We start from the raw sequence: 17,428 nt of genomic DNA, 5'->3' as shown, positions 1-17,428 counted from the left end.
GTTCTGTTTCTGTTCCCGTTCCCTTCCTTCCTTCCCCTTCCCTTCCCTTCTTTTCCCTTCCCTTCTTTTCCCTTCCCTTCCCTTCAACTCCCTTTTCCCTTTATCCCTTCCCTTCCTCGCCTTCCCTCCCCTCCCTTTCCTTCCCCTTCCCTTTCCTTTCCTTCCCTTTCCTTCCCTTTCCTTCCCTTTCCTTCCCTTTCCTTCCCTTTCCTTCCCTTTCCTTCCCTTTCCTTCCTTTCCCTCAAACCTTCCCATTTCCCTTCCCTTCCCTTCCCGTTCCCTTCCCTTCCCTTCCCTTCCCTTCCCTTCCCTTCCGTTCCTTCCCTTCCTTCCCTTTCCTTCGCTTCCTTTCCTTTCCTGTTCCTTTCCTTTCCTTTCCTTTCCTTTCCTTTTCCTTTCCTTTTCCTTTCCTTTTCTTTCCTTTCCTTTCGCTTTCCTTTCCTTTCCTTTCCTTTCCTTTCCTTTCGCTTTTCCCTATTTCCTTTCCATTTCCTATTCATTTCCTTTTTATTTTATTTTATTTTATTTTATTTTATTTTATTTTATTTTTTATTTTGTGGGGTTTGTTATTTTATTTTATTTTATTTTATTTTATTTTCTAATTTTATCAAAGGTATTGTGCAATTTATTTTTATTTATTTTTTGGTTTTCTCATAGTAAATAAATAACTACATTCAATGTTGTTATTACGCGTAGGATCAGTTCTGTTTAAGCCTTTACCTTGGAATAAACATCATATCATTTTATTCATTGGACTCAGTAGAATGGTTTGGGGTTGGAAGGGAATTCAAAGGATCACCAAGCTCGTATGCAGGGCCACAGACCCATGTACATTTATAGGTACCATGGCCCAGCTGGCCCCATAGGCCCATCCCACTACTTGACACTTCCAGGGACTGGGCATCACAACCTCTATGGGCAGCCGTGTTCCAGCCACCCCACCAACTGTGCTCTGTGAAGAACTTCCCCCTGATATTCAACCTTAAATGTTCTCTTCCAACTTAAAAGCCATTTCCCCTCATAAGGGAAACAGTAATAGGTGAACAATGTAATAATTAGTGAAAAGATTCTTTACTAGTACGGTTCTTTCCCTAATACTAAAATGTCCCTTTCCTCTCCTAGAATTACTGTTGTATGGTTTGGGGAAAAGAAAAAAAAAGGAAAAAAAAAAAAAAAGGAGAGAGAGAAAAGCAGTCTATAAGGTGCACCAGTTGACTCATTAATGAATTATTTATTCTTGAGGGCAGATTTCAGAAAAACTAACCGTTTGTCTGTATCGTATTCAAATAATAACCAGGAATTCCTTTTGCTTATTCCCCCTGCTGTGGTCCGTCGGGTTTGATGCCGACGTGGTAGCATTGCGACTCATGATGTCCTCTTGAAAAAAACTTTATTAGAGGTTGATTTCTTAAGTAGTAGACTGAGATCTTAGCTGTAATATTGTTGTGATGTAAGACATTAGACATATGTGAGATGAAGGACTCTACGTGCTTCCATAGTCACTGAGATAGTTTGTCTTAGGCGTAAAAAATATTTTTACAAGATTTATTTTGTGCAGGAAGGAAGGAGGTATTGACATGTGTGTAATTTTCATGAAGAGCTCATTACTTAATATCAAATCATCGGCGAGAGGCGTTTCTTTAAAAGTGTAGTATCTCCAGAAAAAGGCAATGGTCGCTCTATGTTCGATTGAGGATGTTCTGGTCTTACCACTCATTCAAACTCGGTCGTTTTGGTGTGCGGAGGTGGTGGGAGTGAGTTTAGGGGGATGCAGGCTTGCGGATGTAAATTTGTGTTATGTGGAAGGGAGAATTGAACCATAGTAGTCCCTTTTGTGAGCTGACGGCAGTAAACTATGTCGTTTTGGAATGACAACTATTTTTATCTATGTTTACGACCATTGTTAATTATCATAGCTGACTCATTGTCGCGAGGGATATGGTGTGAAAAGAAGGAAGCAAATTTGAGTTTAAGTCTCGTACTTGTATGATTCTGGTCAGGGCGGTTGGCACTGAGAGAGGATACATGGTGTTGTTGTGTTGGGGGCTGCTAGTGGAGGTGTCAGGTGGTTTGTGTGTCTGTGATGTGGCACTGAGTGGTGGAGTGCGAAATCGTGAATAAGCATCTCATGGGGCTGAAGAAGACGGGGAAAATAGTAATTTACTATAAGGCAGAGGGAAGCTAGGTGCTCTTTCTCTTGGTTTGGGCACGTGGATCTCGATCCAATGTTTGAGTTAATGAATTACATCGAGTTGAGAGGTGAATTGAGGCGTGCTAGCGGCGGCTTCGATGGTCTGTTGTTGGTACTGTACAGAGGATTAACTCCAGAGCAGTGCAGTGGCAGAAGTGATGTCAGCGCGTTTGGAGCAGTGCGAGCAGAGGTGGACAAGGAAGGAAAGGCTTATACTGATAAGTGCACGTGCTCTATGAGAAACCATGTGTGCGTACTTGACCTTTGTTGAGGAAATGTTCTTTTTAATCCGATTGATGTGTAGCTACTGCTATGATCCCGAGGAATTTCTTTCATACGGTTAACTGTCTAGCAATTAGTTTTCTAATGTCCGTTTATATAGGTATGTAAAAGTGTCTGTGATGATTGAATGCTGCCAAATGCATTCACTGGGCCATGAGACAGCACTTGCTGGGGTATATCTGTTTGGTATTATTTGAATTGATTCATACTGGAGTCCAGCTCATTAATGGGATTCGCGGGTATATGATGAAGTAGGATTATTAATGTTATGGTATTGCTGTAAAATTGAGCTCAGCATGGTTCTAGATACTGAATCTCAGAAGATGTGTCAGATATAGTTCTTTCTCCAAATGGATAGTGTTTGTTAACTTTTCATGACCCAGTCTGTAGTGATAACCTTTTAATGCCTGTCCTACTGTGTACGTTCCTGATTAGATTTGCATTGACCTAACTGCACTTCAGAGTGCAAGACCAGTATGCTGACATTTTATGTACCTCTAAAACTATCGTCTATTTCTATACAATCACATCATTTAAGTTATATTGTTATAGGTCATATCTAGACTAGCTGGATAAATAACAAAGTCCTGTAAGAAAAGCAAAAGTCATTTTTAACTCCTTTTAGTTTAAAAAAAGAAAAGTAATCAAGGGCTACTAGCCTGCAATGTATGAACAGCTCAGAGATATCAGAGCAAAATTTGAATGTTAGCTCCACTAGATTGGCCTATACTGAAAAGAAAAATATCACAGCCACTATATTTTCTTTGTTTTCTTGTGACCAATGTGGTAAGTTCAGCACCACAAAATAATACTTGAAAACAAAAACAAAAACAAAAAAAACCAAAAAACCACCGAGCCAAGCAAAGTGCAGTTTTTAATAATAGATTATTTTAATGTTTAAGATGTTTTTAATCATTAAATGTATTAAGATGATTTTTGGGGGACATTTTAAATGTAGTTGAAGCAAATTATTGACTCTAGCGCATTTCTATGCTGTCTGTTTCTAAACCTTTTGTCAGAAAAAACGCCCCGCACCACAGTTGGAGTTTTTCCCTAAACTCTAAAATTCCCTTTCCTCTCCTAAATATACTGTTGTTACTGGTTTTGGGGAAAAGAAAAAAAAAGGAAAAAAAAAAAAAAAGAGAGAGAGAAAAGCAGTCTATTAAAGTGCACATTGATCCTTAATGAATTTATTCTTGACCAGATTTCAGAAAACTCCTTTCTGTCTGTGTACAAAAATAACCAGAATCCTCTAACTTGCTTTTGTGGTACATTCACTCAGACTGAAAAAAACTGTTTTAATTATCAAGCATATCTTTGTAATATTGTTGTGATGTAAGACATACAATATAAACAAAAGCTTCCTGTCACTAATCTGACGCAATATTTTACAGTTTATTCAGAGGAAGAGTAGACTGTAATTTTATAACACTCTATATAAAATCATCAAAGGCTTTCTTTAAAGTTAACTCATTCCTTATTGTCAAGATTTCTTTAACTATTCACTGGGGGGTGGGTGGGTGGGAGGGGGAGGGGGAATTAATTTTTGGGGGGATTAAAAATTTTGACAGCATCTTGTCTTTTAATGACATCTTTTCAGTTCACCATTAATAAGTGACATGCAGAATAGTGGAAAAGGCAATTTAAGTCTCTACTTATTATCATCACGGTACTAAGGGACATGGTTTGTTGTTGGGGCTCTATAGGTCAGGTTTCTGGTTGCACTTGGAGCAAATCAGAATAAGCATCTCCTGAAGAAACTGGGAAATAATCTACTATGAGGCAGAGGAAGCAGTCCTCTCTGTTTCACTGCTACCCCTTTGAGTAATGAAACATCAGTTTAATGAATTGAGGCACCGGCTTCAGTCTGGGTATCAGAGATTACTACAGAGCAGTGCATGCAGAAGTATGCAGGCTTTGGACAGGTCACAGAGACAGAGAGAAAGCAACTTGATAAGTGCACGTGCTCTATGAGAAACCATTCTACTTACCTTTGTTGATTGGAAATGTCTTTTTATCCTATGTGTAGCTATTCAACCCAGGATTCTTCTCACTTCTGTCTACAAATAGTTTTCTAATGCCTATAAGAAATCTGATGATTAAGCTCAAAATCATCACTGTGGCCATGGAAAGCCACTTGTGTATACTGTCTATTTTCATGAGAGCCAAAGGCTTTCTATATGTGAAGGATCTATTTGCATGGTATCTAATTGACTCAGCAGGCAGAACTGACTCAGAATGCAAAAGCTCAAATGATACTTGTAACAACAGTTGTTAACCCTTCCCACTACAGTTCCTGATTAGATTGCATGACCTAACTGCACTTCAGAGCAAGACAGTATGCTGAACATTTTATGGTACCTCTAAAACTATCTCTATTGGTTATACAATCAACATCATTTAATATATGTTATAGGTCATATCTAGACTAGCTGATAAATAACAAAGTCTGTAGAAAAGCAAAAGTCATTTTAACTCCTTTTAGTTTAAAAAAAAAAAAAGTAATCAAGGCTACTAGCCTGCATATGTATGAACAGCTTCAGAGATATCAGACAAAATTTGAATGTTAGCTCCCACTAGATTGCCTATACTGAAAAGAAAATATCACAGCACTATATTTTCTTTGTTTTCTTGTGACAATGTGGGTAGTTCAGCACACAAAATATCTTAAAACAAAACAAAAACAAAAAAAAACCAAAAAAAACCACCAGCAACAAAGTGCAGTTTTTTAATAAATAATTATTTTAATGTTATAGATGTTTAATCATTAAAATGTATTAAGATGATTTTTGGGGGGGAACATTTTAAAATGTATTAAGCAAATTATTGACTCTAGCCATTTCTATGTAGTCTTCTAAACCTTTTTCACAGAATGAGTTAGTTTATTGATCAGGAAGATGCTATCTGGGTGCTCAGTGGAAAGTCTTAATGAAACAATTATCTGAGAAAAAGATTAGTAACACAGCCAGTGAAAACCAATTTTCTCACTTTTAATCTCCTAATCTATTTTACATTATTTCCCAGGGGTACCATGAACTTCACAGATATGTGGTTTTGTGCAAATAATAAATTATAAGTCAGAATCTCATGAGTTTGGGAGTTTCTCAGTAACACCTAGCCACATTTCAAACTGGATTTTTCCCTATTTTGAAATACTTAAATCTTGTTTAACTAAAGAGCAAAGGAGCCAGCAAGCGATTTTGCTATTTGTAAATTTAAAAAAAGTTTATTTCTTTATTCATATATACGTATATATTTTTCATATGTAGAAATATATGTATTTCAGACTGTGCTTCCAGTGAAAGCATTGAAAATGTAAGGATGTACTCAGACCATTATATCCCACTAGTATATTCAGATTGGTGTCTAATAACCACTGTAGCTCAAACATATATGTGTATATAAACTCTCCCTTAGGAATCCCAGACTCTGGAGGTTAGTGAAAGCATTTGGGGAAGGGAAGACTTCCCTTCAGTCAGGGAAGAGGTGAACACCTAGGCAACACCAATGTTCATAAATCCATGGGACCCAAATGGGGTGCATCCACGGGTGCTGAGGGGGCTGGCAGAGCTGATTACTGAACTGCTCTCTATCATCTTTGAGAGGTCTTGGAGAATGGGGGAGGTGCCTGAAGACTGGAGGATAGCCAGTGTCACTCTGGTCTTCAAAAAGGGCAAGAAGGAAGATCCAGGTAATTACAGGCCAGTCAGTCTCAACTCTGTCAACTGGAAAGGTGATGGAACAGCATGTGCTAGATGCCATCTCCAGACTACGGGAAGAAAAGGAGGTTATCAGGTGTAGTCATCATGGACTCACCAAGGGGAGGTCGTTCTCAACCAGCCTGGTAGCCTTCTATGACACTGTCACTGGCTGGGTGGATGGGGGGAGAGTGGTAGATTTCAGCAAGGCATTTGATACTCTCTCCCACAACAGCCTTATAATAAAGCTGAGGAAGTGTGGGATAGATGAGTGGACAGTGAGGTGGGTTGGGAACTGGCTGACTGGCAGAGCATAGAGGGTCATCATTGGTGAAGCAGAATCCGGTTGGAGACCTGTAGCAGTGTTGCCCAGGGGCTGGTGCTGGGTCTGGCCTTGTTCAACGACCTTGATGAGGGGATAGTAGCCACTTGTCATGGATTTGTAATGTTGCTGTCAATATTCCACATCATAACATCATGTGCAGTGTGGATCATTAAAAGGTTCATACTCCAGTTCGTTGGAATAACAACATCCTGAATACTCAGCTCTCAGAAGAAAACTGCATGTCCCAGAGGACTTCACAGCCAGAGATAAGTCACTGGATGAGAACATATATAATCTCACTCCCAGGCTGGAGCTCTCTCTCTTGGACTCTTGAAGAGTGGGAAGCGTTCCAGCTGTGTTGCCTAGAGTTCATAGTAGGCCTCTCAGTTATTGTGTTATCCTGTATTCCGATATCATATTTAGTAAATAAGTTTTTCTCCTTAGATTGCCACCACTGTTCTCTCTTCCCATTCCCTTTTCTGTTCCCTTTTGGGCCGGGGGCCCTACGGGGTGGCTGCCTCTGTCACGGGTGCAGGTAGATCTACGTAACCTGTGACACCACCCTCAGCAAGTTTTCTGATGATAACAAGTTGGGAGGATTGGCTGATGTGCCTGAAGATTGTGCTGCCATTCAGAGAGACCTGGACAGGCTTTAGAGGTGGGCAGTAAGAAACCAGATAAGGTTTAGAAAAGCAAGTGTAGAATCTTGCACCAAGGGAGGAATAATTGCATGCACCAGGACAAGTTGGGGGATGACCTGCTGGAGAGGATCTCTGCAGAGAGGAACCTAGGTGTCCTGGTGGATGACAGGTTGGCCGTGAGCCAGCAGTGTGCCCTCACGGCCAAAAAGTGCAATGGCATTCTGGGGTGCATTAAAAAGAGCGTGGCCAGCAGGTCAGGGGAAGTGATCCTCCCCTTCTACTCTGCCCTGGTAAGGTCTCATCTGGAGTACTGTTTCCAGTTCTGGGCTCCCCAGTACAAAATGACAGGGATCTCTTGGAAAGAGTCCAGTGGAGGGCCACAAAGATGGGGAAGGGCCTGGAGCATCTCCCCTATGAAGAAAGGCTAAGTGAACTTTGTCTGTTTAGCCTTGAGAAAAGAAGACTGAGAGGGGACCTCATCCGGGTCTATAAATACCTAAGGTGCGGAGGGCAAAGTGGCGAGGCCAGGCTCTTTTCAGCAGTGTGTGGAGACGGGACAAGGGGAAATAGCCAGAAACTGGAGCATAGGAAGTTCCACATGAATGTGCACAAGAACTTCTTCACAGTGAGGGTGACGGAGCACTGGAACAAGCTGCCCAGGGCAGTTGTGGAGTCTCCTTCTCTAGAGATATTCAAGACCCACCTGGATGCCTGCCTGTGCAACCTGGTATAGGGAAGCTGCTTTGGAAGAGGAGTTGGTCTCTGGAGGTCCCTTCTTTAACTGCAACTTTTCTTTAACTGTTGGGGCACAGCACACAAGCAAACCAGAACAGAGCATAGAGATGATCTCACTGCTGCAGTTCTTTACATTTGTAGATACAAGTCAATCCACTGTATTGGTTAGGTAAGTTTATGGTTAGGTTGGCGTATTTAAATATAAAGGAAAATCACAGGGACCTTCAACATTTATCTGTTAAGAAAAGGAAATAGATCAGGAAAATGAACAGTAATGTCTGAGAGTGGGACAACAAACATGTGACAAGTATTGTTAGAAAGTCATAAAGAATTAGAAAAGATTGAATATGAAATGGTTCATCACAGTCAACTTGCAAATGTGCAGTACACAGAAATTATTGCAGAGTTGGCATAAAATATCCTCTTACCTCTGAAAGGGGGAAAAATAAGGAAGAAACCTTGCTTTTAGCCACTTTTTATTCTTGGTAAAAGATGTTTAGACATCATAATTGAAAGTTGCTTAAAACTTTTAACAGCTTTAATTATAAATTTAAGTTTTTGTATGTCTGTTTCAGAGACTTGGCTACTAGGAACAGACTATTACTAGAACACTCAGAATTTGCTTTCTAAAACTTTTTTTTTTTTTTTCTTTTATAAAATTCTGTTGAGTGTTGCAAATTCTGCAAGAGAAAGCATAACATTGTCATGTGAAAATAGTTCTGATCTTTAAAAAGCCTTCACACCTTTGCAGGTCTTTAAAAAACAGCTTCTTCTCTCTGCAAGGTATGTGATTGCATATTTTACTTCATTGTTTTTTTGTGTCTGTATCATCTTAGAAAGTCACAAGAATTATGGTTTTAAATTACTGTGCACAACAGCACAAGCACATGTGAATACAAATGTATATTAAAGCTTTGGAGTCTAAAATGAGGGAAGAAAATTATACATCTAATTTAGAAAGGAAAAGAGAGTTCATGCATGTGTATTAATAACTACATTTTGACTGTGTAATGCTAGCTTTACAAAACAAATTGCATTTATAGCATTCTAATATCTAATTAATTGTGCATGAATAATGAAAGCATAAAATTCTAAAGCAAAGTTATAACTTCATAACTGATAAATTGAAGCTTATTTTTTTTTTCAATTTCAGAGTCTTAGTTTTGAGTGATGGTGAATATTCTGCTCAAGTAGTCTTAATGAATACAAGAAAATTCTTTGTGGGAAGTCTGGATACTATTTTTTCAAAAGATGACTGGCAGTGCCTACCACTATCTTTTTATCCTTTCATATTTCATTTTTGTAGTGTTCCAGAATGCCATGTTACAGATTGGAAATAGTGATGTAAGAAAAAAGAATTCTGTATGTATGAGGCTTGAATAATTTTAGGTAAAGGCTTTCATTGTAAGTATACCAAATAATACATTCAAACAAACTGGTTGGGGCAGGTTGAATGCTGGCAAGCAAGCATCTGCACTGCCATCTGGTGTTAGTGATTGCATCTGTGTCTCCTCCATGAAGCACTGTCAGTGGTGGTCTCACCACAACTGGATTTTCTTCTCTGTAGTTCCTTGGGTTGGTGGGATCCTGTAAGTTTTATGAGCATTTAAAAAACAAACAGACAACAACAACAACAAAAAACCCAAAATCATTGGAACTAAATTATACTTTAAACAGTTTCAAGGATTCTATATGTAATCAAGAACACTATAATGACTTTGTGTGAATCCAACTCAAGAAATGTAAGCAATTTCCACTGAATGTTGGCCATATGGAACAATTCTCTTTCTGCACATCAGCATTAATACGCTCCGTTACTATTAATAATAATAGCCTTCCTCTAGTCTAACTTACGTGTTTCCAGCATCATCTGTTCCTAATTCAGCAAAGTAACTGTCTAATGAATATTGCTTGTCCTTAAAGTAACAACCAGAAAACATAGTTACAAACATGTTCCTCACGCTTACTGACTTTGTTCAAGTTGCTCAGAGCAAAGACAAGGGAGCAACTACAGCTCAGTCAACTACAACTACAGAACAATCATTCTATGAGTGAAAAGCCACTTATTTATTCTCAAGCATTCCAAAGGAAAACTTCTCTATGTGCAGCTGAAGCACATCTCTGATATCTCTAAAGTTGATAGTGATTCTAAGTACTGTGTGTCTTGCTGCTTGAATTTTCAGCAGCCATTCTCATTCTCATGCCATTCTCTAAGAACTGTCAGTATCTAATCTTTTCAGTGATAGTTTCATCAGTCTTTAAGAGTGTATTGCTTTGAGAACATAGTTACATTGTGAGAATTAGTATTTATGTATGTATGTACATATATGTATGTGTGTACATATATGTATGTATGTACGTTTCATGGCTTAATCTACAACAGGGACAATCTTTCATTTCCACAGCTGTTATGGTGTCCTCTGACAGCCTGTTGAATCCACTGATCCTCAGTAATCAGCATGCTGTTAGTAGATGGAGGGGAAGAGTTTGAAGATTCATGACCCTCATAGCTCCTTCCTGGTGGGCTATTGTAATGTAAAAAAATAAATAAATAAAAATAAAAATAAAAAAAAAATCCAAAATTGGACTTACTCAGATTCATAGTGAACAGTCTATTTTGGTTCTGCCCACCCTCAAATACATGAGGACAAGTCTGGCAAAATTTCTGAAAAATATGCTGTTATTCATTAGTAGTTCTTTTCCTTTGTGCAAGATATAAGTTGCTCTTATTGTTGCTCTCTATATAGTGATTTTAAAGCCAGTGATATTAAATTCAGCCATCATCCTTCCACCACAGTTCATCTAAAAAAACCTTGCAGTTAAATTTTTCCACTTCTTACACCTGAAGTACTTACCTCTCTGTTCTCTAGAGTGTAATGGGATCATATTTTAAACTGTCATATATATTTAATTAATTTGGCAAGGTAAATATAGATTGAATTCTACATTTTAAGTATTTTTCATTGGTAGTCCAGAAAATTATCAACTTGACATGATAAATCTTGTACAGAATTCATAGCTGGATACATTTTCTGTCAGTTTAGATGTTCAGCACATTAAAAAGTGGAGGTATCTAAATACAGATTTTAAACATGCACATGTAGTTCTATTTGCTTCTTCATGTAGATAAGTAGATCTTTACACTCTATACACATGTGTTCAATATATTAAATATTGGGGAAAAATCATACGTTGTTACGAACAACAGCCATAACACTTTTGCACTTAAAAACATTGAAAACATAAATGATGAGTTTATAATCTACTTTTCAGTTAAGAATCTCTCAATGTTTGAGCAGTACAGTCTGCTCTGGGTGGGTTTTATTTTAGTTTGTGATCAGACATTTTTCAAACAAATGTAGTTCACAGTGAAGTAGTTAAACACATTAAAATAAGATAATGTTTGATCTGATACCCAAGAATCCCTTTTATATTGTATAAGTAGTAAAATCACTAAAACAAATATGTAATGCTATGATATGATTAGATAGCCATGTTTGTTGATCTTGAACTCAACTAATGAGCTTCCTGATTCTTTGTGCCACTTTTCTTTGATTTGTTTAACTGGGGCTTTCCAACAATTACCTGTGTTCAGTCTAAGGTAGGCATTGATCTTTTTTCTGCAATCAGTGGAGAAGATAACAGCTCTGAGGGAAGTTTTCTTCATACTAGTACAGGTGTCTGAGGCTGAAGGGGGCTGTAGATTCCTGATGTTACCGACTTTCTGCAGGAGAGGTACTTCATTCCTGCCTGGAATTATCCTGACTTTTCCCATTGGCAAGGATTTTGAGACAAGCAATAATTTCTTCCTGGTCTTTTGTCTTGAGCTGTATTTGAAAGGAAGTACAGATACAAATCATCTTTGCTTGTCATCTAAATGGAATCTAAGAAATTTATGCATTGGGAACTGAATAGCTGATGCTTTCCTGTCACAATGTTGTTATAGTGCCAGACTAAAATGGGTAGTATAAAGTGTGCTTTTCTTTATTGACTGGAAAAGAAAGGTTAAATTACGGGTAGGATTAGATATTAAGCTTGAAGATGACCAAGATTACATGAAATAAATTCCACCTTGAGGAGTATATTCTGTGTACGTTTTAAGAGCTTTGATACATATTGTTTTGCTCTCATACCTATATGGTAGATGAAGAGTTCTTGTAACACGATAACACTGTGATTTTCTTTCACAGGTGATGCTACCGTATGCCTTTCTTCATATGAGACACAACTGGAAATATTTTGATAAAATGAGATGCTTGCGGAAACGATCAGCAGTGTCATTCTTAGGAGTCCTTGTCATTTGCCTGCTGTTCATGAACCTGTACATTGAAGATGGTTATGTTTTGGTAAGTTTCTTAGATGAAAGAAGTTCTGGAATGAACAATAAAGTACATCCCTAGAGAATCATTAAGTTTCATAATTCCTGTAGTCTCCTCCCTTTAGTGTACAATTAACAACAAAATGCATTGTGATGAAGTCATAGTGCACAACACACACAGGGTGTGTCAGTAAGATCTGATCTGTCATTTACTTTTTAAGTATAGGAGAAAATGAATGTAGAAAATCTTTTCTATCGGATACCTCATTGTAAGTCAAAGCATACCCTGTATTTTCCATATTTCTTGATTTCCTTCAGTTTTTATGTAGAAATAGCCTACATTTGGAATATTCATGTAAGCTAGAAGCTCCTGCTTCAGTCCATGCTACAAATCACACCTGAAAATGCTACATTACATGATGATAGGGAATATAATTATAGAGGAGAATCTAAATTAATTCCATATTACTTTTAGGCTCTTGTATGAATAAATTATTTTCACCACTTTTATTTTATGTTTTGTCATATTCTGTTTCTCAGATTTGAATCTTCTAGGTTCAGTGCTACAGTGTAATTAAATGGAAATGACACCTAGTGTAAGTCAATGATATATAAATAAGTAAATAAATAAAAATAAAAAAGTCTGCTAAGGCTTTCAACAAGTAGGTTATTGAGAATGTAACATAACCTGCAATTTATATGTACCCTATCAAGATCTCAGTGGAGAATGAGAACTATATCTGAAGTATAAGTTATATTTTGAATTTCCAGTTCATCAGAGATTAGATTATGCTCAATGGAAGGCCATGATAGCCTAAAAGATGGAACGTATATTTACACGTAATAAAATAACTAAACATACAGCACAGTGATTCAATTAATCCTCTTTCATGATTGATAGTTGAACTAATGAATGGCTTTCTGATTCCTCTTTGTCTGACTCATCTTATGGAGCAGTACAGACTTCTCAATATTGTCTTTGCTGAATATGAATAGCAATGCCATTGTATGAAATATGTATAATATGTAAATAGTAAAATGCTTATGTGAATTTATCAGAACAATGTATGTCTTACTAGTGATTTTAGTTAAAAGTATTTTACTCATTGTTATATTGTTATCTTTGTGAATACAGTTAAGGCCATCCTAGTGCTTTTTGAACTTTCAAAAGGATAACTCATACTTCATTACTGACATACTGCTTTCTCTAACTGTACTAGCACTAAGGTTTTATACTGTTTTCTTTATTCATTATTTCCTGGTTGTAATTGAATTTGACCTGGCTTTTTTTTTTTTTTTTTTTTTTTTTTTTCCAAGCTGCATTTTCTTTGATGCTTCTTCTTTCAGTAATTGCTTCAAAGTCCCCCAGATGTCTCTGAAAGTGCTTTTATTATCACTTCTAATGGCGTTTCTCTTGGTTCGTTTTTGAAATCTTTTCCCAACCTATCTGCCAACTCCCCAGATGGCTCCAGGTCTTATTCTTAATTTGTTCACCATTTGTTTTTTACAAAATTCGCTCTTCTTCATTGCTTCTCTCATCACAGTTCTGGCATGTTTGCATTCATGTATCTCCCAGCCAAGCCTCTTGCCAAATCTCCTGACAGTTCTCCCAGGTCTCTTGATACATTTATGGTCCATCAAGCATTTTTCAAATGTGTCAGGCTGTTGACTTTTTAGCTTATTTATTTTTATTTTCAACTTTTCTGACCATGTCTGACAGCTCCTTTAATTTACGAGTATATGTGCTCTTCTGAGGTTAAAAAACAAAACAAAACAAACAAACAAACAAACAAACAAACAAACAAACAAAAGCCATCTTTAGTGTTAGTGGTGAGGAGAGATGCAATTGTGGATAGACTTTGAGGACAGCAAGCTAATCAGTGTCCCTCAGGAAACAAGAATCTGAAAGTTCTCAGAACCCTGGAGGCCTTCTGACTTTCTAACTACAGCTTGTTTCCTGCTAGAAAATCTCCTGTAGAAAAGTGACAGAGTATGTGTGTAATTGCCCAGCTTCTCTTTCCAGTCTTGGACAGCTGGTACCACTTTCACCAGATGCAAGATGAAATGAGCAGATCTTCAGGAAGTTACAAATTAAAACTGAGATACACCGTGGCAAAGCATAGGAAGGGAGAATTTTCCTTTTTCACATGGAGATTCTTGCTTATCCAAAGAAACCTTTCATTGGTCTCTGCAGGGCATTTGCTGTGGAAGTGGAAAGTAATGACTGTGGAAGTAATTACTCACCTGGAGAAATTGCTTAAATTGTTTTGATAGATGCTATGCAGTGCTGATATACGCATATGGTTCTGCTGTAGCATAAGTCCCACTTCATCTAAACATTTAGAAAACATTCTGTATTAATATAACTTATATTGCAGTGTCTCTATTCAGATACTGTGACTTTTTCTACATACTCTGAGTTGTAAGTGAAACATGGCTTCCTAACTCTTCTATGAATAGCAGCATGATTTGGGTACTGTGAAAACTATGGTTATAATATAGCTGACACAGAATATTTAGTGGAGCAGTGTATGTATATAAAAATGGAGCACTTTGGACTATCCTTACACTTACAATAATCTATCAAGATCCAGCAAACAATAGAACGTAAACTAAAGGTTAATTAAGAAAGGAGAGCCAGAGCTATTGTAGAAACAGAGAAGACAGTGAAAGAGAATAATTAGCTCTTCATCTTCACTGGTCTCTCCACAGCAGTCAGGAGAAAGGAAAAAAAAAAAAAAAAAAGACAACAACAACAAAAAAACAAAACCAAAAACAAAACAAAACAAACAAACAAACAAAAAAAAAAACACAAAAAACGAACAACAGACCTTATAGTTAAGGAAAAAAATCAATATTTCAGTTTTGCTTTTCATTCATTTTTTGAATGAACAACAAAATCTACTCATAAGAGTCATTCTTTCAAGAGTAAAAAGAAAAAAAAATGTTTTTGTTTTGTTTGTTGTGGTCAGTTCATTTTAACATTTTGTTCTGACATTTGTTATTTCTAAATATTTTTAAACTTTATGCAATAAGTCGGATTTCCATTCTCAAGTCCTACGAAATGAAGAATTTTGGTGTTTCAAATGGCACATGACATTTTGACCTTAATGAAAAGCCCGGTTTGAAAAAGTAATACTAGTACTAGAACAATTGTTGTTTTCTGTGCATTTGTTGTCATGTGTTGTTGCTTTCTGTTTCAGTTTAGTTTTGATCAGTTCTTATGAAAGTCTCCTGAAGTTTTGGAGCCAGTCCACTGATTGCATTTTAATCTAGAATCAATATGAACCTTCTTCTCCTAACTTATGAGAACATAGCATATAGCATAGCAGTACTAGAGAGTTTAACAGTGCATGTAGATGTCCTTGGACATCATTCAAAAGATCTTTACTGAACTCAGATGACAATTATTTACTCTTCCATGAAAGAAAAATAGTAAACTTAAAATGAACATGGTATTGGTTTACATGAGTATTTATTTTCACCATAAAATACATCTTGGCATACCCAGAATGTTTATACCATCAAACAGAAATTTTGCTTACTGTCATGTTAGCAGCAGAACTATTGCTGCACAATGCTCTCATTTAATGACAGGTCATGACATACTTTAGCATAGTAACGTACTGTAATAGAAGAAAGAAACTAATTTCTTAATTGACCTGTCATCAGACTAGGATCAAACAATGTAAATTAAATAAGCATACCTTTAGATTCAGTCTCATGGTGCTGCATCTTGATATACTTTTTTTCAAGGACTGAGAGAAAGCTTTTATGGATGATTTGCTGCTGATGAAATCTCTCTTTCCTTTGTGTGACTTCATTAAGGCTCGGGAGGCCTCTTGGAAGAAAAAAGAACAAGAATAGGAAATAGGGAGAGAGAATGTGGTGATAATTTCACTTTTCTTTTTCTCTACCACCATACCATATTAACTAAATCCAGCAAAAGATTTGTCTGTCTGGATGATCACGCACAATTCTGCTTATCATAATTCTAAGTTGGGGCCACTCAGAAAGTGATATACGACCTGATTCAACAATACAGTCTTGTGTTTTCTATGTAACTGCTCTGTTTGGGGCTTTTTTGGTAGTTTCCTTGTTTTAAGGCTTGGTTTGGGTTGTTAGTTTGTTTAGCTTTTAATCAATGAAAGTATTTTCAAAAAGATCTCCTCAACCATTTCTTCTTACAAAGAAAATTAAATCATGTGTTGTGAATGGATGTTCTCTTTTCCATGTTCTGAATATGCCAACTTTTTTTTTTTTTTTTTTTTTTTTGTGATAATTAACTGATCTCAAACCTTTCAAAAAACATTTTAAGAATTTTTTCTCCAAAATATTTTTTTCTTCTTTTTTTTTTTTTCCATAATGTGAAAGTTACTTCCTGCAACTAAAAATGTATGATAATCAGTAATGGGTTTTAAAAAATAAGGTAACATCTCCATGCTTTCAAGAAAGCTGACACTGAAAAATATTATTCTTGGAAACCTGCCTGTCTGTGTTGCCTTTCTGGCTAGGATTCATAAATGTCTTTGTCTCTATCCCTTTCCTATTCTTCTTGTTTTCTCACTAATAGGAAGGGGACAAGCAATTAATCAGAGAAACAGCCACGCACCAGCTCAACCCAGAGCGTTATGCTCACACGTACAAAGATTTGTCTAATTTCTCAGGATCTATAAACATTTCCTATCGCTACCTAGCTGGCACGCCTTTGCCGAGGAAAAGTAAGTAACAGCAATCTGAATGTTATGAAATGAGATAAATTAAAATGGACAAAATCCATGTAGTTCTTGTGGTATTTCTAGGCAAGAAAAATTAGTTAAACAGTAAGAATCTCAGCGAGTTTGGTGGGACGGGTATCTCTGCACAGGCAGTTCCTGGGTAGCTGCTAATTCAGCCCCAGCAGTCAGTGTCCTACAGCTTCATTATCTTCTAATCGCATGCCTGCCTCATAAGCTGTCCTGCAGGCAGTCCCAGATGGTCTGTGTATATTTTTGTGGATCTCCAAAGCTGGAAGAGATTATTCAGGAATCTAGAGCTATGCACATGATGGTGGTGCACTGCAGCCTCTCCCTAAGACTAGACACAGCCTGTGCCTGTACAATCAGTATGACTGGGATCAAATGGATGCAGTCTTCAGATCCCCCATTGGGTCAGTCTAGAAGCTGGAATTCAGTGTTCCTTTAACTGTGATAACTGGAGATAGGAGTTGCACTATTTATGGAGACGGTAGACAAGGAT

At 37.1% G+C, this 17,428-nt stretch overlaps 1 protein-coding gene across 3 annotated transcripts in view; it reads left to right on the top strand.

The window, feature by feature from the left end:
* The window catches only part of MGAT4C (MGAT4 family member C), a 264,419-nt gene that overhangs the window by 235,469 nt on the left and 11,522 nt on the right, over window positions 1-17,428 (top strand). For all 3 annotated transcript variants that reach the window (XR_004306732.1, XM_015857541.2, XM_032443799.1), the window contains 2 exons: window positions 12,063-12,218; window positions 16,764-16,911. Coding sequence is in view for 2 of the 3 variants with exons in the window: in XM_032443799.1 (XP_032299690.1) it covers window positions 12,063-12,218; window positions 16,764-16,911 (304 nt within the window). In the remaining variant the exon portion in view is untranslated. The remainder of the gene's footprint in view (window positions 1-12,062; window positions 12,219-16,763; window positions 16,912-17,428) is intronic.

The sequence above is a fragment of the Coturnix japonica genome, chromosome 1 (assembly GCF_001577835.2).
Source record: "Coturnix japonica isolate 7356 chromosome 1, Coturnix japonica 2.1, whole genome shotgun sequence".
In the NCBI taxonomy this organism is placed as follows: Eukaryota; Metazoa; Chordata; class Aves; order Galliformes; family Phasianidae; genus Coturnix; species Coturnix japonica.
Note: the sequence above shows the minus strand (reverse complement) of the source record. Positions and strands in the feature narration are given on the sequence as shown.